The 24,888-nt window shown below is 38.0% G+C and overlaps 1 protein-coding gene across 8 annotated transcripts in view; it reads right to left on the bottom strand.

Annotated features, from left to right (window-relative positions):
- XRN1 (5'-3' exoribonuclease 1) overlaps positions 1-24,888 on the bottom strand; it is a 117,887-nt gene that overhangs the window by 87,359 nt on the left and 5,640 nt on the right. For all 8 annotated transcript variants that reach the window (XM_062213754.1, XM_062213781.1, XM_062213763.1 and 5 more), the window contains exons 2-14: positions 18,428-18,660; positions 14,554-14,651; positions 12,686-12,795; positions 12,474-12,584; positions 10,177-10,259; positions 7,056-7,143; positions 6,804-6,972; positions 5,993-6,060; positions 5,539-5,676; positions 3,927-3,987; positions 3,644-3,749; positions 1,694-1,783; positions 182-338 (exon numbers count right to left, since the gene is read on the bottom strand). In XM_062213754.1, coding sequence (XP_062069738.1) covers positions 182-338; positions 1,694-1,783; positions 3,644-3,749; positions 3,927-3,987; positions 5,539-5,676; positions 5,993-6,060; positions 6,804-6,972; positions 7,056-7,143; positions 10,177-10,259; positions 12,474-12,584; positions 12,686-12,795; positions 14,554-14,651; positions 18,428-18,660 — 1,512 coding nt within the window. The remainder of the gene's footprint in view (positions 1-181; positions 339-1,693; positions 1,784-3,643; positions 3,750-3,926; positions 3,988-5,538; positions 5,677-5,992; positions 6,061-6,803; positions 6,973-7,055; positions 7,144-10,176; positions 10,260-12,473; positions 12,585-12,685; positions 12,796-14,553; positions 14,652-18,427; positions 18,661-24,888) is intronic.

Here is a 24,888-nt window from a genome sequence, read left to right as displayed (position 1 = left end):
AATTTAAAAAAACTGACTTTAAATCAAGGAATTACTTTAAGATATGTGCTAAATATTATATTTAAAATGAAAATAAATACATTTAGCTATTAAATAAATTTGGGGACTATTATTTCTCAGTCTAGACAAAGAGTTATGAACTACCAAAAAGCACATAAAAATATTCAATTCTAAAACCTACCTGGTAACATGCAGGAAGCAAATTTTTGCTAGCTGCTGGAAGTACAGCAAGAAGCTGTTCAAATGGCTTAAAAGGTTTTCCAAGTTCAAAATGGATTTTGAGTGTACTAATATTTCGGATATCAGATAGGAAAGGTGCATAATGATAAGGATAATACCTATAAAACAAAATGTGTTTTAAGCAACTAGCAACTCCACAAAACAAGTCAATATTAAGCATGTACTTTCCCCCATGTTTTATTTTTAAAATATAAAGTAGTTTTAAAGAAACACAGCAATACTCACAAAAATAAAGTATTACCATATGATTGTAAGAAATTAGCATCACTGGAAAAATTAGGTCAAACAATGGTAACAAATATTACAGTTCCCTGATTTTCAAGGTGTTGTTTCACATTTTTAAGATGGTATATTATCAGGTAATTGAAGGAGCCATATAAGGTAGTGCTCCTTTTAATTCCCAAAATGTTGATCATGAATCTTGCAATCAATAGACTGGAACAGAATTAATGATGCAGTCAGAAGTACTTCAGTTTGGTCACTTGGACCTGAATCCTACATTGAAGGGGCTAGAAACAGCTAAAATGCTCTGATAAAAACTCCAAAGAGTTCATAAGGACAGAGTAAAGAAAAGTAAGTCTGAGCCAATATGGCTATTACCAATCAGCTTTAAGAACTTTTATCTTTGAATCAGTTATGCTTATTACTGAGTGTGTGATAAGGATTAAACCATATATCAATCACACATTAATTATCTTTAATATCTTCCCTTTAACTATATAATACCTAACCTTTTACGATAAGAATAAATATTTTTACAATTTATAATTTTTTTTACAATTTATAATTTAAAGAAATATTCTCTTAATGTTTGACTCAGGATACAGGAAAGAAAGGGAGGGAAGAAAGGAAGGATATGTCTTATAATCCATAACTATGGACCTATGGAATACATTTGAAAAGTATGGGAAAGTCTGGTAGGAAGAATGGCATGTGAAATAATGGAAAATATATACAATGGAATTAGATACATATGGATTAGACTGTACACACTTGGGACGATTACTTAAGCTTTCTGAACTATAATTCTCTTATCTGTACAAGGGGAAAAAAAGCTTGCTTTAGATACAATAGCAATAACTCACACTTTTTTTTTTCAAACACAAAAAAGTAGGAAGAAAACCTTTACCTAAATATAACACAGACTCAGTAATTACCAAGACTATGTCATACTTGAATCATTTTGATAAAGAACTTTAAATTCTTAAAATTAACAAAGACCTTTTATTGTGAATCATCTATTAGGGCTGGAGGCATTTTTGTTATACAAAAGTCTTTCTTAGTGTTTTAATTTAAGAAGATTATCTGTATTTCATTTAAACTTGGTTGTATGGATTTTTTAAAAAAATATGGCATAAGTAGAAATGAAAGGAAAAGATACTGTTAGATGGGATTCTAGTAGAACGAAACATTACTAAAAGACAAAATGCTATTTTTGTTTTTAGTCTCTCACCAGCTCCAGGACTGAACTCCATGATAGTAATAGTGCAAAATCCACTGTATTGCCTGAACATAACATGCAGCTTGATCAGCCAGAAAGTCACTAAAAACAGAAAGGAATATTTTTATTACAATATTATTTTTGAGGAGAGACTAGTGACTTTAGGGCACATGTGCTGGCACCACACTTAATTCATATGGTTCATTTAAGCAACAAATTAGCTAAAATTCACAGCTAAAAATTCAAAAATATTATTTAAAAAAATTCCATCCTATCATTTACAGGACATACCTTACAGTTTTCCTAAGTACTCAAATAGTTAATCCTGCTATGCATATTTAATCAACAAACAATGCCTCTGATTTAAGTTTGAGGATTTAGCCATGAAGCTTCTGATAAAGTGGCACTGACATTCTTAAACTGTGCAGGTGGGGATAGGAGAAAGGGATGGGGATCTTCTTTATTTCAGAAGATATCAAAGACTAGCATAGAAGTAAAGTAGGAAAATCTTTCTATTATTATTATTAATTTGAGAAACAGAGTTAGAGACAGAGGGAGAGAAAGAGAACTCTTCCATCTGCTGGTTCACTCCCCAAATGGCTGCAATGACTGGAACTGGGTTGATTCCAAGCCAGGAGCCAGGAGCTTTTTCTGAGTCTCCCACATGGGTATGGGGGCCCCAAGCACTTGAGTCATCTTCCACTGCTTTCCCAGGCCATTAGCAGGGAGCTGGATTGAAAATGGAACAGTTAGGACTTGAACTGGCACCCATATGGGATGTCAGCACTGCAGGCGCAGGCTTAACCTATTACCAAGAGTGTTGGACCCAAGAATATCTTTAAAATCTGGTTGTAGCAGCCAGAACACTCTTTGGCTTTATCTGCCAAACAGTATTCCCTCTAATCACTTCTTTCTCCAAAACTAAATGTTGTAATTTAAGGCTTGGGTAAAACAGATGTTCAAATGACCAAAACAACAAAAGAGAACAAAAATAGTCTTAGACTTTTTCTATCTCCTGAGTTAGCAGGTATTGAACCTAACAGTTACAATGCCCACCTCCCATTTCACCTGGGTTCAATACCCAGCTCTTGACTCCAGCTTCCTCCTTACAAAGACCCTGGGAAGCAGAGGTAATGGTTCAAGATAGTGGGCTCCTGTCATTCACAGGGGAGACCTGGATTGAGTTCTTGACTCCCAGCTTTGGCTTGGCCCAGTCTCAGTTGTTGTGGGCATTTTAGGGTGTCTGTCTGTCTAATAAATAAATAAAACTTTCTTAAAAATAAAGAAATTCTATATCTCTGTATCTTTGGAAAGTATGCTTGTGAACCTGCAACTTATTTTCTTATTATAAAAGAAATATTTCCTCAGTGTTGAAATCTTGAATGATGAAGAAAAGCATTTTTATCACCTTGTAACAATCACTACTACATTTTGGTCTGTTTCTTTTCAGTCTTTTTTCTATACTCAGTTTTTAAAAAAAATTTTTTAAAGTAACAATGAGAGCATACTATATATATGATTTTGTGTTTTGCCTTTAAAATTTGTCTCTATTAAGATACTATAAGCATCCTTCCAAACTGTTAAGAATCAGTTACAGCAATTCTGCAGATTTGGGGAATGGTGCAAGTGACAGAGATAATGATTTGCTGATGCTGAAGCAAAGGCTGATTATAATGAATGTTCTTACTGAACACTTAGATAATTTCCAATTTTTTCATATATAATAGCTTTATAATAAATTGTGGATCACATTCTCTTTGGTAATTTTTAAAACAGGAATAGAACACATGTCAGAACTAATGTTACTTTCTCCAAAAGTAGTCAAAAGATCTACAATAACTTTATAAAACCAAAAAAATCCCTTTTCTCCCACTCTTTTAGAAAAATTATGCTCTTTACTAAGGAACTGCAAGACCTAATTTTTTCTACTTTACATAAGTAAAAGCATTAGTAAAAACATACTCAGATACTACATCAACTCCCATCTTTGTCATGTAATATGTTCTTTTATATTGTCTAAATTCAGTTTCAAATAGGTCATCATCTTCAGTCTCATCTTCTAAATTATCTGTGGAAAAAAAACCAGAAAGATAATGACAATTATGAATATCCTGGATTTCCACCTAACACTTTGAGAAATGCATATCAAAGCGGACGCTTACACACTATCATAGAAATCTGTTCTATCGTTATTGAATTATTATTTGTCAAAGGAATAACATCAAAATACATAGTCTGTACTCACCCTTAGAAGTTACTACTTCATTTTTGTCTAAAGCAGCCCAACATATAGAGTTTTCTTGGCCCTGTAAAAATTATAAATTAACACGAAATGAATGGCAAAGCATTTCAAAGTGAAATATTAAATAGGAAAATTTTAAAAATATTAAAAAAAGGTGAAGCAATCATTAAAAATAAACCTCAAGTAATATAGTTTTGGTTATCACTGTTTCCCCAAACTATGCATTTTTATTATGTAGAACTTAGCTTTCAGGCTTTTCAAAGACACACAATAAGTAATTCTCACCAGTATAAAATATTTAGCTAAATATGTTTTCCAGGAAAAATACACTTCAAGAATATTTCATTTACTTAGAAAAGAGTATTTAAATACTCAATATAAAATTCTTTTATCATGTTCCAATTTTAATATTTTGATATATCTAATTCTGGGTTACTGGTTTTTTTTTTCCACTTTTTAAAAAAAATTTTATTTATTTATTTATTTATTTAGTGAATATAAATTTCCAAAGTACAGCTTATAGATTACAAAGGCTTCCCCCACCACACAACTTCCCCCCCCACCCGCAACCCTCCCCTTTCCCACTCACTCTCCCCTTCCATTCCCATCAAGATTCATTTTCAATTCTCTTTATATATAGAAAATCAGTTTAGTATATATATAGATTTCAACAGTTTGTCCTCCCATAGCAACACAAAGTGAAAAAATACTGTTGGAGTACTAGTTATAGCATTAAATAACAGTGTACATCCCATTAATGACCGAGATTCTGCAAGATATTTTTTTTTTTAAAAAAAGACTGACTATTTTTCTATGTAATTTCCAATTTAAAACCAAGGGTTTTTTTTTTTTTCCATTTTCAATTATCTTTATATACAGAAAATCGCTTCAGTATATACTAAGTAAAGATTTCATCAGTTTGCACCCACACATAACCACAAAGTGTAAAAATACTGTTTCAGTACTAGCTATATCATTACTTCCTGGGTTACTGTTAATACAGTGTGTTTATGCTTGAATTCAATGGTTATACACATTACCTATTTTCTGTATCTTTGAATCCCATCATACTTAAGACTCTTATTATCTATATTCCACTTCATTTGTCTTCCATAACAATTTCGTTTTTCTATAATTCTCCCATCACCACATCTTTCATATCCCACCCATGTATTTTTTCTTCTTGTGATCTCAATCCCTTATTTTCTCTTTTCTAATTGCTAATCTACTGCCCAGTGACTTCCAATAGTTCTTTGAACTTCCTTATTTACATTTCCTTTTCTTCATCCAATCTAGGGCCTCTGTTAACACTCCATGCCTGGGCCATTCCTATAGTGTTGTTAAGTTGACCACATATGCCTGGAAGACTGATGAAGTTTAAGGACTGAGCTGAGGGAACCCAGGATTACTGGGATCTAAGTTTTGTGTGTACAGGTTACCAAAATGTCGCAGAGTCTGTTTTCTTTAGAGTAACCAAACAGTAGAATGCTGACTGGCTGCTGTCTCATTACAAGAGCTAGAAACAGAACTCACTGATTTTAAAAAATATCTTTCAAATGATTGTTTTTTATTTTTACAGCTGAAAAAATGAAAGGACACCTAAAAAAACAGACACCTTTGATTTTTTCTTTTCCTTATAGTTCTTGGCTTCTTCTGCTGCGACACCCGCTGCTTCATTTAGGTACTTGTTACCAACTTTGCTTTCAAACCACTTGAGGTCCACAAAAACTTCACTGAAGTGCTCCCGATCAAACTGCACAGAAATATTTAAATTCATTTAAAGACAATTTAAGTATATCTGGATGAATACAAAGTAAACTTTTAATAGTGATTACTACTACTAGGGAAAAGTAATTTGGAGAACAGTACTTTTTTATACACTTGGAGACTTCATCTTTTACTCAGAAAATTAAAAATGAAAAACAAATAAAAATAATTTAGGTGAAATTACTTATATAGAGGAAATAATTGGAAAAGAATTTTAAAGCCTCTTTCTTTCGGCATCATGTAATTTGTTACCGACCATTGTGAGCTAGCCCGGGACAGGGAAGAAACTTTTAGTTACTTACATCTGATAGTTTCACAAGGTATTTTTCAAATCGAGGTAAGTTGAGATGCCCACTTTCATTAATATAACCTGAAATGAACATGATCTAAATTTGTACATTATTTTTTCTAAGCAATTCTATAACATTCTTTCCGCAAAATGCTGATTATTAACATTCCTCTAATCAAGAAAAACACTCAGTGTTGGGCTATACATAAACTGGTCCTTGTTTTTATGACCTTTGTTTATCATAATGTAAATTTAAGAAATTTAAGGTTCTTATAAGCAAAATATAAGAAATTCCAGGTTTTCATAACTGTAATCTCCACAAATTTCCAACATTTAAATTTAAAATGTTGAGGAACTTATCTAGATTATTCAGTTTGCAATGTTAACTTAAGGACTATTTTCCCGCTATCCTGTTCATTTTATTCAGCATCCTATCATTTGTAAATTTTCTATTTTAAAGGAAAAAGTTTTCTTTATATTAAATACTCTGATACATGCAAATCCATTCAGAAAAACTGATTTTTTCTGCTCTTAAATATGAAAGGAGTCAAGCAAAATCAAGTTCCTCTGACTTTGTTAAGGATCTGAAGCAAAAGACTGGCTAGGCATCACCAGTAAGTGAAGTTGTTTAATTCTGTTCAGTTTCCTTCTTTGTGAATCATCAAAAGTGACAAGTTCAGTGTTTGGCATCTTAGACCAAAAAAAACTCCCAATATTTTCCTACTCAAGTTGTACATGTAATAACCTAAAAAGTGAAATGACATTTTTTGGATAAGTTACTACTAAATTAAGGTATAGTCAAATGAACAATAAATATTTCTTACCCCCAAGTTCCGGCAGGATGGTAATATATGTTCCATAAAGAAGAGGCAGTGCATCATGATTAATATGTAAATGAGGTAGATGAGGGATAAAATCATTGCCAACAAGAAATCCCATCAAAATCCAATCATCTATAATTCTTTCAATGTCATATTTAAATGTGATCTTTTCCTGGTGTAAAATAGAGAACACATAGAGAATCCCATAGAAGTTTCTGCAGACAAGTCCTTGGTCAGTGCTATATTAATACTTACTTTTAATGCTGAAAATTCATAGTCAATATACTCTCTCATTAACGACAAGTGTAGGAGGTGAAATGTGGTTTCTTCTGGTGCACACACCCTGCAATTTGATAATCAAGATACAGTGAATTATACTTTTATGCCCAAGATTAAAAATGTACCAGAGCTTAAATCAAAAGTATCATCAGAAGATCATTAAGTCTTCTAATTAAGACATGTAACTTACATGAAAGCTACAGGATAATCTAAAGATAAAAATATACTTGCAATTATAGAAGATAAAATATGACAAAGTTCTAAATTATTGGTTCACATTATTGTTCTTGTGGAATGATTATCAGAATTAAGAAGCCCTAAATAGAAATCAGTTGGGCCTGGCCCATTTAAGGCTGGCAATGAGCAGAAAGCACACAGATGATTAAGCACATACTTTTATATTTGTTGCAATATAGTCCACTGCTACAAAGGTAAGGCAGTATCACTTCTTCCTCTTATCTCTCCCTGGATTGGTAGAGGGTTCTACATTCTTAGCTGTTGGCTTCTATTCCAAATCTACAAGTAAGAATTTAAGGGGACAAGGGGTCACTGTGGCACAGCAGGTTAAAGCCACAGCCTGCAGTGCCAGCATCCCATTAGGGTGCCAATTCTAGTCTGGGCTGCTCCACTTTCCATCCAGCTCCCTGCTGATGCACCTGGGAAAGCAGAGGATGGCCCAGGTGTTTGGGCCCCCACAACCACATGGCAGACCCAGAGGAAGCTTCTGGCTCCTGGCTCCGGCCTAGCCGAGCCCTGGCCATTGCAGCCATTTGAAGAATGAACTAGTGGATGGAGGATCTCTCCCTCTGTCTCTCTGTAACTTGCCTTTCAACTTGAATAAAAAAAAAAAATTAAAAAAAAAAAAAAGAATTTAAGGAGACAGTAGCACATTATACAAATGACACACCACTCACAAGAGGGATTTATCTCAGGGATGTAAGAGTATTTCAACATAAGAAAAATATAACCCATTAATAGAATGAAAGGGAAGAAAACTCCACACTGTCATTTTGGAGAAGAGGCATTTGGCAATCTTCTACACTCTTTTAAGAAAAATATTCATCAAACTAGGAATAGAAAGAAATTTCCTTAGTTTGATAAAGGGCACTTGTGAAGACTGATAGCTAACATCATAATCATCAACGAAAGACTGAAAACTTTCCTCCTAGCATCAGGGACAAGACAAGTGTGTCCACTTTACCACAGCTACTCATCACTTCTGGAAGTCCTAGTCAGAGCAAGTAGGCAAGAAAAAGAAAGAAAAGGCATCAAAATTGGAAAGGAAGAGTAAAACGATCTCAACTTACAGATGGCACGATCCTATATATAGAAAATTCTATAGAATCCACAGAAAAACTACTTAGAGCTAAAAAACGAATTTAGCATAGCTGGAGGGTTCAAGATAAATATGCAAAAACAATCTAGTTTTTATATATTTTCAAAGAACATTCCCAAAAAGAATAAGAAAATACACCATTTATAACTGTATCTAAAAGAATACTCAGAAATAGGCCGGCGCCGTGGCTCAACAGGCTAATCCTCCGCCTTGCGGCGCCGGCACACCGGGTTCTAGTCCCGGTCGGGGCACCGGTCCTGTCCCGGTTGCCCCTCTTCCAGGCCAGCTCTCTGCTGTGGCCAGGGAGTGCAGTGGAGGATGGCCCAAGTGCTTGGGTCCTGCACCCCATGGGAGACCAGGAGAAGCACCTGGCTCCTGCCATCGGAACAGCGCGGTGCGCCGGCCGCAGCGTGCTACCGCGGCGGCCATTAGAGGGTGAACCAACGGCAAAGGAAGACCTTTCTCTCTGTCTCTCTCTCTCTCTCACTGTCCACTCTGCCTGTCAAAAAAAAAAAAAAAAAAAAGAATACTCAGAAATAAACCTGACCCAGGAGCCAAGACTGTACACTAAATATTATAAAAATACTGTTCAAAGGGATCTACAGATTCAATACTATCCCTATCAAAACCTCAATGATGTTTTTTTCAACAACAGAAAAATTCATTCTAAAAATCATATGGAACTCCAAGACACCCTGAACACCTAAACAGTCTTTAAAAAGCAGAACTAAGCTGGAGGTCTCTTTCTGGTTTTAAAACTTACTACAGGGGTCAGGGTTGTGGCTTAGAAGGTTAAGTGACTACCTGCAATGTCAATATCCCATGTGGACACTGATTTGAGTCCTGGCTGCTCCACTTTTGATTCAGCTCCCTGCTAATGGCCTGGGAAAAGCAACAGAAGATGGCCCAAGTGTTTGGGCCCCTGCCACCTACATGGGAAACTCGGATGAAGCTCCTGGCTTCAGCCTGGCCCAGAACTGGCAGCTTGCACCCATCAGGGGATTGAACCATCAGATGGAAGATTTCTCTCTAATTCTTTCAAAAATAAATAAATATATCTTTTTAAAAAACTTACTGCAAAGCAATAATCATAACACTGATGTCATAATGATAGACATATACTATTAGAATAAAATGGACAGCCCAGAAACCAAACATTGCATATATAGTCAAACCATTTTCAACAGGACTGCTAAGACATTTAGTGGGGAAAGATAATGTTTTCACTACTGGTGCCAGGAAAATCGAATATCCGTATGCAAAAGTTTAAAAGACGCTGGAGGGGCCACAGTTGTGGTGCACTGGATTAAGTCATTGCCTGCAATGCCAGCAGCTGGTATCAGAGTGCCAGTTCAAGCCCTCGTTGCTCTGCTTGCAATACAGCTTCCTGCTAATAAACCAGGGAAGGCAGCAGAAGATGGCTCAAGTACTTGGGTCTCTGCCACCCACATGAAAGACCAAGATGGAGTTCCTGGTTCCTGGCTTTGGCCTGGCCCACCCCTGGTTATTGCAGTTGTTTTGGCATTGAATTTGGCATGATTAGATGTGTTACTAAAGGTACAGGTAACAAAACAAGTAGATAAACTGGACTAAATACACAAAATTGGTCTACATAGATACAGAACACTTGTACATCAAATGACAGTATCAACAGAGTGAAAAGCCACCCATGGAATGAAGGAAAAATATCTGCAGATGAAATATCTGCAGAGTGATTATATTCAGACGCTGTTTTTTCTTCCTATATGCTATATGATTTACCTTTGTGTTTTTTTGCCACCAAATCGAACCTCTTCTCTTAAGAGAGAAAAATGTGCCTCATGACTTGTTAATCCAAGCATAATCTGTTGAAAAATAATTAAGAAATGTTTTTATTCTCTCACTTTTTATAGTACTAGGTTCATAAAACCAATTAAATAAAAACATTTATAGAGAGAACAATAAACACTTAGTACACTAAAAATAAAAATATCCAAATATGATCCATGTGTAGATTATGAATAGGATAAAGCATACTTTTCTAAGACAAAATGATCACTTCAGATACATATGACCTTTATATCCCTGCCCCCTACCTACTATCCCAAATTCCAAAATCCTTGGTTTTCACATATTTCTACTGGGGCTGGGGAAGAGAAGGAGGATAAATTAGAAATGAGAGGCAGTAACTTTTCCATGATAAAAGAATATGGCAGGGGTGGGGGGCAGGCGTTTGGACAAGCTGTTCAGATACCCATATCCTACACGGAATGCTTCGGCTTGATTTTTGGCTGTGGCTCTTGATTCCAGCTTCCTGCTAATGTGGATCCTGAGAGGCAGAGGAATGGCTCAAGTAGTTAGGTTCCTGTCACTGACACTGGGAAATCAGGACTGAGTTCCTGATTCTAAGCATTTGTTCAGTCTGTATGGGATTTTTTGGGAGGTGAGCCAGCAGATAGGCGCTCACTCTCTCTCTGTCTATACTTCGCTCTGTCAGCCTCTAAAATAATTTTTAAAAAATACAGAATCATTTTGGAGGCCAAGATAACCTCTAATGTAGTAAAACTCAAAAAAACAGTAAAGGGCATTTTCAGTTAATTTTCTCATATAGTATTACAATTTTCAAAGTAAGCATAAGTGCAATGAGGCATATTATCCAGTTGCACTGTTAACTATTTATTTTACTTCAAGGCTTATTGAAACAACAAAACATAACATTTAAGAGGGAACCAAGGAAATAAGAATACTAACTGGTTATATAAATACATTAAGAAATCAGTTTTATTTTTATGTATCATGGTTTATACGCATTTTTTTAAAAACCCTTCTCCTTTAGAGCAATATTATAAATTTGAATAGATTAAATGATATAAAGTTTGAGATTTGTTTCAATAACCCAGAAGAGTAGGAGAGAAAGAGGAGACAGATGGTTAGTGATAGGAGTTAAAAATTAATATTTAAGGTAGATGAAAGCCACAAGGACATTTCATTTCCTTGGGGAAAAAAAAAGGCTATCTTATCTATTTTTGTTTATGCCTGAAAATTTCCATAATAAAAAATTAAAGCCCGGCGCAGAGGCTCAACAGGTTAATCCTCTGCCTAGCAGTGCCAGCACACCGGGTTCTAGTCCTGGTCGGGGCGCCAGATTCTGTCCCGGTTGCCCCTCTTCCAGGCCAGCTCTCTGCTATGGCCTGGGAGTGCAGTGGAGGATGGCCCAAGTCCTTGGGCCCTGCACCCCCATGGGAGACCAGGAGAAGCACCTGGCTCCTGCCTTCGGATCAGCACGGTGCGCAGGCCACAGCGCGCCAGCCGCGGCGGCCATTGGAGGGTGAACCAACGGCAAAGGAAGACCTTTCTCTCTGTCTCTCTCTCTCACTGTCCACTCTGCCTGTCCAAAAAAAAAAAAAAAAAAAAGTTCACGCAAAAGAAGTCTAGATAAGGGGATATTAATAATCATGTAGGGGGGCCGGTGCTGTAGGTTAATCCTCCGCCTGTGGTGCTGGCATCCCATATGGACACCCGTTCCAGTCCTGGCTGCTCCTCTTCCGATCCAGATCTCTGCTGCTGTGGCCTGGGAAAGCAGTGGAAGATGGCCCAAGTGCTTGGGCCCCTGCATCCACGAGGGAGACCAGGAAGAAGCACCTGGCTCCTGGCTTTGGATTGGCTTAGCTCCAGCCATTGTAGTCATTTGGGGAGTGAACCAGCGGAAGGAAGACCTTTCTCTCTGTCTCTCCCTCTCACTGTCTATAACTCTACCTCTCAAATAAATAAATAAAATCTTTAAAAAAATAATCATGCAGGAAGCCAGAGGGTAAAAGTGCCTTTTCTCACCTCAGCAGTCTTCGTATCACTAGCGTTAGTCAGATCTATGATTAATTCTAGAGACCTGCTGATCATAAAGTATGACAAAAAAGCTCAATTTTCTAATTGTCTTAGAATCTTAAGAAAAGGCAGAAATAGCAATTATGATTTCCCCAGTATTTGTTGTCACAGCCAGTAGGCTCCCTGTATAAAACAAAGTTTTTTAGATATTGATCTACAAAGCATAAGGTTATAATAACAGCAAACATTATACCTACCAAGTCAGCATCTAAACCATAAAGACAGTGTCTGGTGTTTGGATCATGATCTGGCTTTGCTTTCTCGGATCTGATAAATTCCATGATTTTATGTTCTCCCTCTCCAGGAGTCTAAATGTAATATTTAAAAAGAAAAAAAAAGGGGTAATATGCTGTGGTTTAGACCATTAAATAAATTTTTAAAAAATCTTTAAATATAAAAAGATAATAACCTCATGGCCTGAGAAGTAGATAGTAACTCCTTGCCATGACTTGTCTGTGGAAATTTTCATATTTACAAAATACTTCAGATGTTCATGTAACCTGGCCATGAATTCAGTCCCTACAAATAAAAGTTTTAAGAAGGTTAATCTGAGAAAGACACAAAAACAGTGGGTCTCAGTGACAACATGCAATCAGATCTAGGTGCCCAGGGAATAGATAGGTATATGACCTGTAAAGAAGACCAAAGCTCTCTTGCTTATCAGGGAATGTTGTACACACTTTTTCTGATGTCATTAGTGACTCCAAATGAAGTCAGTGGCATATAGGGAAAGTCAAGGAATTTAACTCCTTTCTCAGTACTTTGTTTCAGATGCTTTCACATAAAGGCATACAGTTTGAATTCTTTAATAATCCTGCCTGAATTGTCTTTCTTCTGAAGTTTTTTTTTTGCCTTAGGGTGTGATGTTTTGATCAGACTGACCATAACTATAAAAAAATTAACAACTATTCCTCTGATGCTGACATCTCATCTCTTAAGAGCACTGGCTTGAGTCCTGGCTGCTTCACTTTGGTCCAGCTTCCTGCTAATGCTCCTGGAAAAGGAACCAAAGAGGGCCCAAGTGCTTGGGCCCCTGCCACTCATGGGGGAGGCCTGGATGGAGTTCCAGTCTCCTGGCTTCAGCTTGGCCCAGCCCCAGCAGTTGCAGCCATTTGGGGAGTGAACCAGCAGAAGAAAGATTTCTCTCTTTGTACCTCACTCTTTCTCTGTAACTCTGCTTTTAAAAGAAATAAATATTTTAAAAACATGATTAATCTAGAGACTGAGTCTACAAAAATTAAGAAAAGCCCAGAGAGTCAATAGTCAAAGGCAAGGGCCGGCGCTGTGGTATAGCAGGAAAAGCTGCCTCCTGTAGTGCCTGCATCCTATATGGGCACCAGTTAGAGTTCCAGCTGCTCCACTTCCAATCCAGCTCTCTGCTATGGCCTGGGAAAGCAGTGAAGGATGGCCCAAATATTTGGGCCGCTACATCCTTGTGGGAGACCTGAAAGAGGCTCCTGGTTTTGGATCAGCACAGCTCTGGCCATTGCGGCCAACTGGAGTCAGCCAAGTGGATGGAAGACTTCTTGCACTCTCTCTCTGCCTCTGCCTCTCTGTAACTCTGCCTTTCAAATAATTAAATAAATCTTAAAAAAAAAAAATAGTCAAAGGCTATACAGTCTTAAATCACAAATGGGATATAGTTGGTTATTAAATTGAGCAACATGTTACTAAGGGACTTAATGAAAGAGAAAATACCATTGTTAGTAAAGAATTCATGAGAAAGTAAGAATTTAAGATGTTTATTCAACAGAAAGAATTATAATGTTACACAGCATTCTTAGGAATATCAAATATGCTATTACACATAAAATTATAATACTGATAAATTCATCTTCCTTAAAGTCATAAAAATCTTAATTGTTGTTGAGAAGTAGAATAGTAAGTGCTCTGAACTAGGAGAATGGGTTTCTCATCCTATCCAACACAAACTAGATGAACTTAGCAGGCCACAACCTCAATGAGTCTCTTTTTATACGAACAAATAATAGGAGTAGGTTGAAAGATCTTCTAAGTTCCTCGTAGGTTTGGAATTCTGTGTATCTGGCAGACTTATGCTCATATGTACTTTTTATCAACATCTGCAAATATCTACAGTGGGTCTTTATAGAAGCACTTACAATCAAGGTGAACAAATCCTCTTACCAGCAGAAACAAGTGGGAAAATATAGCAAATGAAAACCTAAGGCCAAAATAGATCCCAGAAAATAAAATACTTTGGAAAAGCAAGTTTTCAATTTACATTTTAGTTCTCTGAGAACTTTTATTTCAGTTTACCTGGTGTAATACAGTTGGAATCAAATCTGGCCTCTGTGGGAAGAGTTTCTCCCTTTTCTACTGCCTTTTTAATTTTGTCTTCTGCCTCCTTTGCTGACCTTAAAGGTTAAAGGAAAAAAAAAACCTTAAACTTTCTGAAAAAAGGTAAGGTTCGTCATATAAATACTTGTATGCACTTACAACTAGAATACTGATTTACCAATTTTAAGGTTCAAAATAAACTTCTGAAATAATTACAAATTGATAGATGAGTCTCAATTGTTTTTACTTATTTAAAGAGTTGAGTTTTTCAGAGAACTACAGAAACATTATAACAGCAAAAAAACAACAGGACAATATAAACAAATATATGGCAATCCTTATAAGTATATACCAAGTTCATTCCAGAAACAAAGTCAAAAGTACTATATAACTTTAAACATTCACTCAATACATACCCTACATTCTATGACTATAATTTAATCATCTTAAATGATAATAAAAATCTTTCATTGGCTTTAAATGTTATCATTAAAGCTCGTTAAAATGATCTCTAAGGCTATTATATGAAATACAGCTAATATATGCCTTTTTGTCTCCTACTAAAAATATTTAAAATGAAAGCCTAATGACATTAATGACATCGCTTGCCCAAATCATCTCATTAAAAAAAAATTTTTTTTGAGAGGCAGGGAAAGACACAATCTCCCATTTCCTGGTTCACTCCCCAAATGCCCACAACAGCTGGGGCTGGACCAGGTTGAAGTCAAGAGTCAGGAACTCTATCTGGGTATCCCTTAAGGGTGACAGCAACCCACTACCTGAGCTATCACCTGCTGCCTCCCAGGGTGTACGCTGGCAGGAAGCTGGAATCAGGAGCAGAGCCAGGACGTGCCCACAGTACCCAGATATGGGATGCGGGTATCCTAATCCCTACTCCAAACTCACTCCAAATCATCTTTTTTGAGGCAACAGAATTTGTAAGATGGTTTTAGAGTCAGAGGGAACTGGGTTAAAACACAGATGTCCCAATTCCTGTCTGGCTTCTCCTGTAACTCTTTTTTAGTGTACCAGTATGTCACATGACATGCAAGCTGAAAGTTCTGCTTGAGGTACAATTTCCAGTCTTCCTACTAGTTCTACTGTACCCTACAGAATTCTCCCTTTGCAGTGAAGAAATTCCTATTATTTAACCTCCCTCTCGCCAACTTCTTCAATACAACAAAAGCTCTGAAGATCCCAACTTATTTGTAATATCTGTAATGTATATGAGAGGAAGAGAAAGACACAGATAATCTCCCATCTGGTATTTCACTCCTCAAATGCCTACAACAGTCAGGGCTGGATCAAGTTGAAGCCAAGTCAGGAACTCTATCTGGGTCTCCCTTAAGGGTGACAGCAACCCAACTACGTGAGCCATCTTCTGCTGCCTACCAGGGTACACATCAGCAGGAAGCTGGAATCAGGAGTAAAGCCAAATTGCCTCTCAAATTTGTAATGTCTGTACTGTATTCCTTCTTTTCTCCCCTTCTTTGACTTAACAAATGATTACTCAATATTACTGTGTGACAACCAATGATTCCTCTTCTTAAAGGTTACACTCTAGAGACTGGAGGGTGGCATAGCAGGTAAAGCTGGACCTGCAATACAGGCATCCCATGTGGGCTCCAGATGGAGTCCCAGCTGCTTCACTTCCAATCCAGATGTGCCTAGGAAAGCAGTGGTAGATGGTTCAAGTGCTTGGGCCCCTGCACCATGTGGCATACCAGGAAGAAGCTCCTGGCTTTGGCTTAGCCCAGCCTAGGCGGTTGGGGAGAATGTCAGAAAGCAACTGAGAGATTTCTGGAATACAAAGGACTTCAGGCTAACACAGTATTTATTAAGTGCTTGAAGTGGGTATGGCAGATTGGTCTTAACCTCTATTCCATTCTTTTAGTTTGCCTTCTGATACTGGACATTAGGAAGCTCAAGAAATAAAATTTTCAGGCTTGCCTGCAGATAGTTTTGTGGGTATGACTCAGATTTTTATCAACTAGATACCTCCAAAAAAGCTTTGGAAGCTGTATATGTCAGCATGACAGTTGAGGCACTGGGGCTTGGGGTGTATATTTCAGAAGTGGTAGAGAAGATCCCAGTATTCAGTATCTTTGCAGATGCTGTGAAGCAAGTATTGCATTTCTTTTCTGTTACCTGTAAGCGAAGCTTCCCTAACACTAAATTTTCTAGCCTAGTGGCTCCCCAAACTTAGTTTAACAAATACTAGGGGAGCCCAATAAAAATGGCTCCAGAAGTCTCCCAACTTCTAGAGGTTAAGATTAAAAAATCTTTGGTAGTACATGAGAATCTAAATTTTGGTAAGAGACAGTCCTGCCTTTATCTAACATCCTTCCAAAACTTAAATCAGTATTTTTCCCCATTCTCTTCCTATTCTCACTGGTAGTTCTCTCCAAGGCACTCTGCCACCTTCTTTGATGACTTTCGTATGTCATACATAGGTATTCTTACTTGCAAGTATGATTAAAGGATTCATTAAGCTAATGACCCAACATTTGAGACTCAGAGTTTCTTGCCTACAATTCTTTTTTTTTTTTTTTTGACAGGCAGAGTGGATAGTGAGAGAGAGAGACAGAGAGAAAGGTCTTCCTTTCTGCCGTTGGTTCACCCTCCAGTGGCCGCCGCGGTTGGCACGCTGCGGCCGGCGCACCGCGCTGATCCGATGGCTGGAGCCAGGTGCTTCTCCTGGTCTCCCATGCGGTGCAGGGCCCAAGCACTTGGGCCATCCTCCACTGCCTTCCCGGGCCACAGCAGAGAGCTGGCCTGGAAGAGGGGCAACCGGGACAGAATCCGGTGCCCCGACCGGGACTAGAACCCGGTGTGCCGGCGCCGCAAGGCGGAGGATTAGCCTACTGAGCCGCGGCGCCGGCCTTGCCTACAATTCTAACAACTTTCTTAACTTTGGCTACTCATAAACAGGGACACAGCCTGATCTCCTTGTTAACTTGGAAATATTCCACATGTCTAACACTTTGACCTTATTTTTAAAAAAGATTTGTTTATTTATCTGAAAAGCAGAGTGACAGAGAGTGAAGGAAAGACACAAAGAAAGAGAGAGAGAGCTGCTCCATCCATGGGTTTACTCCCCAAATGGCTGTAACAGCCAGGGCTAGCTGAGACAAAGCCAGGAGCCAGGTCTCCATCCTGGTCTCCCACATGGGTGGCACTTAGGCCACCTTCTGCCGCTTTCCCAGGTGCAGGGACCTGGACCAAAAGCAGCACAGCTAGGGCTCAAAGGTTTGCCACAGTCCCTATTTTGACTTTAAAATCCTCTTTGTGTGTAAAAGTTCTTCTCATCCTTTTACTTCTACTACCTGACTCACGCAGCGGTGATGGTAATTCCCTGAGTATCCTAATTCACCTATCTTCCCACAGTCCATCAACTTCCTTCCGATCTCACTTGCTTTTCTGCCTAATTCACACCCATGCTCCACAAAGTCTGCGATGTAACACACGATTGTTGAGTTAAATCAAATGTCAACCATGTTGTCATTAGAACATTATTCTCAGTTCACTCTGCAGTTATCATCCCAGGACAGACTACTACAGGAGCTTTTCTCTACTAGTAACTTTTTCAAATCTTCCCCGAGAAGTCTGAAAACTTGTAACAGAACATGACAGAGTGACTTTAAATAAAACCCAACATATGCTATGGGAAATGATGCTAATTGGAATTACTAACTCTTGGCTGCTAATATAAAGTATGAAATATTACCATTTCTGGGGGGAATTAAGTAGGAAACAATCATGAACAGAAGATGCATTGTGTTAAATCAATTATCTTTAAAATAGTGTTTTATTAATCTAAATATTATTTTAAAATCAACCATCAATATTTTACCTAAAACGCCTCCCACGCTGCTGGTTCATTTTCGCTCGAGGAGCCACACCATCAACAGCCATAAAGAACACTTTCCTAGGTTTAATAATGCGAAACAACACCTCCAGGTAGTGAAAAATATCAGTAAAGATTTTATCTTCTGAAATTCTGAAGTGAACATCATCATCATTAGGATGGGAACACTGATGTATAATTCCATTCATATCCAGATACAAGTTGTCAAATTCAGGAATCTAAAAAACAAAGAAAAATGCTATGAATGTTAACTTTAATCAGGCATAGATATCTTTTTTTTAAAACATATTATTTATTTATTTGAAAGGTAGAGTTACAGAGAGAAGGAGATTCAGAGAGAAAGGTCCTCCATCCATTGGTTCACTGCCCAAATGGCCACAATGGCTGGAGCTGAGAGATCTGAAGCCAGGAGTCAGGGGTCTCTTCCAGGTCTCCCACACAGGTGCAGGAACCCAAGCACTTCGGCCATCCTCCACTGCTTCCCCAGGCCATAAGCTGGATCAGAAGAGGAGCAGCCGGGACTTGAACCGGTGCCCATATGGGATGCTGGCTTAGCCTACTATGCCACAGTGTCGGCCATCAAAAACAGATATTTTTAACAGCTGGGGAAAATAATTATTCAGTAATAATAATTTAAAAAAACAGAAATAAGGGCATTCTTATTACATAAGAACTGAGTAAACAATTCCAACTGAATAAAGGAGGAATTAATAACACAGAGACATACATATGGTTATAAAAGTATAATGCACCAATGGCTTGATTTAAATTTATTGTCAGAAAATAATTTACTTATTCAAAATTAGGTACTCAGGAAAACACCAAGTAAAGTACTTGGTTCAAGAGATAACTTGAAATGTTAATTTCCTTTTTTGCTACTATGTGTGTTAAATTCTCAAAGCCTCAATTTCCTCTATGAATGGGTCAACATAATCCCTATTTATATCAAAAAGATGTTTGTACATGGTTATAAAAAGGTTTTACAAGTTATTGAAAGCCACATTATATATTGTTTCAATGAAAGAGTCATTGATTTGATTACATTGACTTTTCTGAGAAAGAGGAATACTATAGAAACAAATATACACCAACAAAGAACTGAAATGGATGCAACTAAAAAATTATAATATTTAGTATAATCAATGAATTTTAGATTAGTCTGCTTTACTAATTAAATAAAATACCTTTAATTTTCAAATATAAAGACATAATAGGTTTTTCTTGTAAAAATGTAATGAAAACAACTTTTTTTTTTTTTTTTTTTTTTTTTGACAGGCAGAGTGGATAGTGAGAGAGAGAGAGACAGAGAGAAAGGTCTTCCTTTTTGCTGTTGGTTCACCCTCCAATGGCCGCTGCAGCCGGCGCATCGCGCTGATCCGAAGCCAGGAGCCAGATGCTTCTCCTGGTCTCCCATGGGGTGCAGGGCCCAAGCACTTGGGCCATCCTCCACTGCCTTCCCGGGCCATAGCAGAGAGCTGGCCTGGAAGAGGAGCAAGTGGGATAGAATCCGGCGCCCCAACCGGGACTAGAACCCGGTGTGCCGGCGCCGCAAGGCGGAGGATTAGCCTGTTAAGCCACAGTGCCAGCCAATGAAAACAACTTCTGAAATGATAATTCAACTTTTACAACACATGCAGGTAACAATACACTTTCTTATTGAGAAAATGGCACACCTTAGAGCTTTGAAGGTGAACAGTGTGAATCAGTGAACACCATAAAAACTTAATTTATATAGTGTTGCAGTAAGAAATTTTAAATATTGTTATTGAGTAACAGGCTCAACTAAAATGATAATTGTGATTGTGAAATTTTTATTACTTTTTTACTATTTTTATTTACTATTTATTTCAAGAAATATTAAAACCTGGGAAGTAAAAAAAAAGTACTAATAAGAAGAGCAATGAAATAAAATTTGCCATAGATGAATAAAAATGATAAAACAGTTTGGAATAATAGAAGTGCATAAGGAAACTAAGAGGCATTTCAAATCAGTGAAGGGAAAGAGATAGGGAATCTACCTCATTACATGAAATAAAACAAAACTGCATCTCACAACAAAATAAATTCCAGAAGGATTAAAAATTAGCTATGAGAAATCTAAAAATTATGTACATATCTTGCTCATATTAGAGTGGAGAAAGCCAGGTTTCATAAAGCAAACAAACGGTGGAATTGGCCATATAGAAAAGTATCATTTTAACTCTTCAGGGTTAAAAAAAAAGGGTCATAACAAACTTGATTCAAAATGAAGATTCAGGAAAGTGTTTGCAAACTGAGAGTCAACATTCCTACAACACAAAAGATTCTGAAAAAAAGAGCAAATCTTAAAGATAATCATAGAAGGCCAGCGCTGTGGCACAGCGGGTTAATGCCCTGGCCTGAAGCGCTGGCATCCTACATGGGCACCAGTTCGAGTCCCGGCTGCTCCACTTCCAATGCAGCTCTCTGCTTTGGCCTGGGAAAACAGTAGAAGATGGCCCAAGTCTTTGGGCCCCTGCACCCACATGGGAGACCTGGAATAAGCTCCTGGCTCCTGGCTCCTGGCTTCGGATGGGCGCAGCTCCGGCCATTGCGTTCAATTGGGGAGTGAAGCATAGGATGGAAGGCCTTTCTCTCTCTCCACCTCTCCTCTCTCTGTAACTCTGAATTGCAAATAAATAAATAAATCTTAAAAAAAAAATAGAAACTGGAAAGTAATTCTAAAGAAAAACATAAAAGTCTAATAAGCTTTTGAAAAGATGTTACCATCCAAAAATTTCAAATTAAGTTAGCAAAGATTTAAGAGACTGATGTTATCCAGTATTGGCCAGGTTTTGGTTTGGGGGAAATGCATATCATATGTTATGACTGGGGCCGCCATTGTGGTACGATGGGTTAAGCCACCATCTGTGATGCCAGGATTCCATATGAGCACAGGTTTGGATCCAGGCTGCTCCATTCCAGATCCAGTTCCCTGCTAATGATACCTGGGAAAGCAGCAGATGAAGCTTTTGGGTTCCTGCCAACCAAGCACTGGTTCCAAATAGCCCAGACCCAACCATTGCAGCCATTTGGGGGGTGAACCAGCAGATGGGAGCTCTCTCTGTCTCTTCCCCCTCTCTCTGTAACTCTGCCTGTCAAATAAAATAAAAATCTTTTTTAAAAAAACCAATAACTGAAAACTGTTAGGCACTTAGTATGTGTCAAACACTGGTCTGGAGGCAGGTGTTCATGGTGCAATGGGCAAGCTGCTGCTTGGGACGCTTAGATCGCATATTGGAGTAATGGTTTGAGTCCTGCATACTCCCTTCTGACCCAGTTTTCTGCTGATGCTCCTGGGAGGCATCCAACCATGGTTTCCTGTCACTCATGTGGGAGACCTGTATGGAGTTCCTGACTCTTGGCCTTGGCCTGACTCAAATCTGACTATTGCAGGCATTTGGTGGCCTGATTCAAATGCAAATGCAGGCATTAGGGGAGTGAACTAATGGATGGAAGATATTTCTCTGTCTCTGTTATCTCTGTCTCTCTCTCTCTCTCTGTTACTCTGCCTTTCAAATAAATAAATAAACTTTTAAAAAATGAAATTCTTTTTAAAAAGTGGGCTAGATATGTTATTTTGATTATAACAACCTTGTATTCAGTACTTAGCATTTTAAGAAGTTTTTTACTTATTTGAGAAGCAGAGAAAGAGAGAGCTCCCAAACATTGGATCACTCCCCAAATGTCCACAAGGACCAGGGCTGGCTAGGTAGAAATCTGGCCAGGAATTCAATCTAGGTCTCCCAAATGGGTGACTGGAATCCAATTACTTGAGCCGTCACTCTGCCTCCCAGAGTTCAACATTAGTAAGAAGCTGGATTTAGGAGCTGGAGTTGAAAGGAGTCTAGACCAGTGTCTTAATTGCCAGGCTAAACCTAAACATCAACCCCAGCATTCTCATTTTAGAGAAGAGGAAAGTCACAGAGCTAGAAAAGAGAAATGGGATTTTCTCTGGGAAGGGAATATAAATTGGTACAACTAATCTGAAAATTTGTAATAAGATCTGGAATATTGGCCGGCGCTGCGGCTCACTAGATAATCCTCTGCCTGGGGCGCCGGCACACCAGGTTCTAGTCCCGGTCGGGGCGCTGGATTCTGTCCCGGTCGCTCCTCTTCCATTCCTGCTCTCTGCTGTGGCCCAGGAGTGCAGTGCAGGATGGCACAAGTCTTTGGGCCCTGCACCCACGTGGGAGACCAGGATAAGCACCTGGCTCCTGGCTTTGGATCAGCGTGGTGCGCTGGCCGCCGCAAGCACTGGAGGGTGAACCAACGGAAAAGGAAGACCTTTCTCTCTGTCTCTCTCTCACTGTCCACTCTGCCTGACAAAAAAAAAAAAAAAAATCTGGAACATGTATATGTTTAATCCAGGATTTCAACCACTAAAAATTTATCCTGAAAAATAATCAGAAATTATTAAGTTACAAATATACAAGAATAAAAATACTCAACAGTATTGCTCAGAAAAGATAAAGAGTGAAAACAATCCAAATGTCTAAACGTGATGATTGTACATCCATATACAGAACATATTTACATGTGTAACAACACAGAAAAGTTAGGAAGTATATAGAAACAAGATCTTACTAGTAGATAACCTGGATGTTGGAATTTCTAAAAATTGCTTTTCATTTTCAATCTCTATAACTTTTACATTTTTCTGTATTTGAATTTGTTTATAATGAGCACATATTCCTTAAACTCTGAAAATAAAATACTAAAATGTTCTTTCTAGAAAAGAACTATACATATTCTCTTGGATTTCAGATTAGTAAGCAAGAAACATAATAATTAAGTAATCGTTAGCCACTGCAGTGAAGAAAGAACATGCCAAATTTTGCTCTTTCACAAAAGAGTAATACTGATAATGCAGTTTCTTTTCCCAGAGCTATTATATCTGCAAGTTAAGAAATGTCAAAATTACTTTATACTCTCTCCCTTTGCAACTCTATTAGTCATCCAGTGCTCTCCTATGATTTTAAAATTAATGCCCAAAATGTTTTTAGAATTTCACCATCTTATCCATTCCCATTGCCTTAGGAAATCTCATATTTTTGTTTTTCCCAGATTTCCTGCACTGGACTAGCTTGCTTCCAGTTTTCTCTCTCATCACAGCTCAGCCATTTCCCTAACACATAATCTAATCATGTCACTTCCTTACTTGAATCATATAGGAAACTACAAATCTTAATACTATAAAAAATCCTGCATGATTTGACAGCTATCTTTTTCCACCGATCCCATGTTCTTTCCTGTTTCCACGTATACTTTAAAAAATGACTACAGTAAATTACTCGGACGGCCCTGAATGTCCTGGGCTATTTCAAACCTGGTTTCACAGATGCTTTTCCTAAAATGCTCTTCTCTTCTGCTCTTCCTTCCACTGGCTTTCAGGATTTGGACTCATCCTTCAACATCCAGCTCAAGCTTTTTGGCTGGAAGCTTTCCTTTACTCATTAAAGAGACCACACTCTATTTAGCAGTATCTCATATGTGCCTCTCGCACTTTCCTTAATAAGGCAATTAGGCATTCACTGAATAGCTTTTGGTATTCCTGCTTTTCAAATCTGTCCTCAGATTTGCATCTTGATAGCAAAATCTTATTTTTGGGTTTCCAATATGTAAAAGAATGCTTGGCACATTACCAGATACTCAATACAGTTAATCAGATGCTTAATGTATTTAACAGTTCTCCACTACTGAACTATGAGATCCTCAAAGCAAACCAGTGCCTCTGGTTTGTCTGTGTTTAAAATCCTTAGCGGGGGGCCAGCACTGTGGCACAGTGGGTTAAAGCCCTGGCCTGAAACACCAGCATCCCACATGGACTCTGGTTCTAGTCTCGGCTGCTCCTCTTCTGATCCAGCTCTCTGCTATGGCCTGGCAAAGCAGTAGAAGATGGCCCAAGTCCTTAGGCCCCCGCACCGCATGGGAGACCTGGAAGAAACTCCTGACCCCTGGCTTTGGATCACTGCAGCTCCGGTCATTGCAGCCATCTGGGAAGTGGACCAGAGAATGGAGATCTCTCTCTCTCTGTCTCTACCTCTCTCTGTAACTCTGTCTTTCAAATGAATAAAAAAAAAAAAAAAGAATCCTTAGCACACTGCAAAACACAAAGCAGCAAATCAAAAATATTTAATCAATAAAAAGTAAAGCTTCCCTTCATGGGAGGTGCCATCACATGTAGTTTATAGCAATCCCTTGGAATATGTATTTATACTGCTTCAAATTGTGATTAAGTATTAACATCATAGTATCTAATCTTAAAACATTAGTTTCTTTTTGTTAGTCTAACTTTGTATCCTACTTAGTATTGTTGCAAAATTCTTGTTACATAAAGCCAAACAATGTTGTTTTGGCTGACTAAAAGAGCTGTCAACAACTTTCCTTTCAGTCCTTTAATCTTATTCATTTTAAGCAATCTCAAG

The sequence above is a fragment of the Lepus europaeus genome, chromosome 2, assembly GCF_033115175.1.
Source record: "Lepus europaeus isolate LE1 chromosome 2, mLepTim1.pri, whole genome shotgun sequence".
Classification (NCBI taxonomy): Eukaryota; Metazoa; Chordata; class Mammalia; order Lagomorpha; family Leporidae; genus Lepus; species Lepus europaeus.
This window is presented reverse-complemented; position numbering and strand designations above follow the sequence as displayed.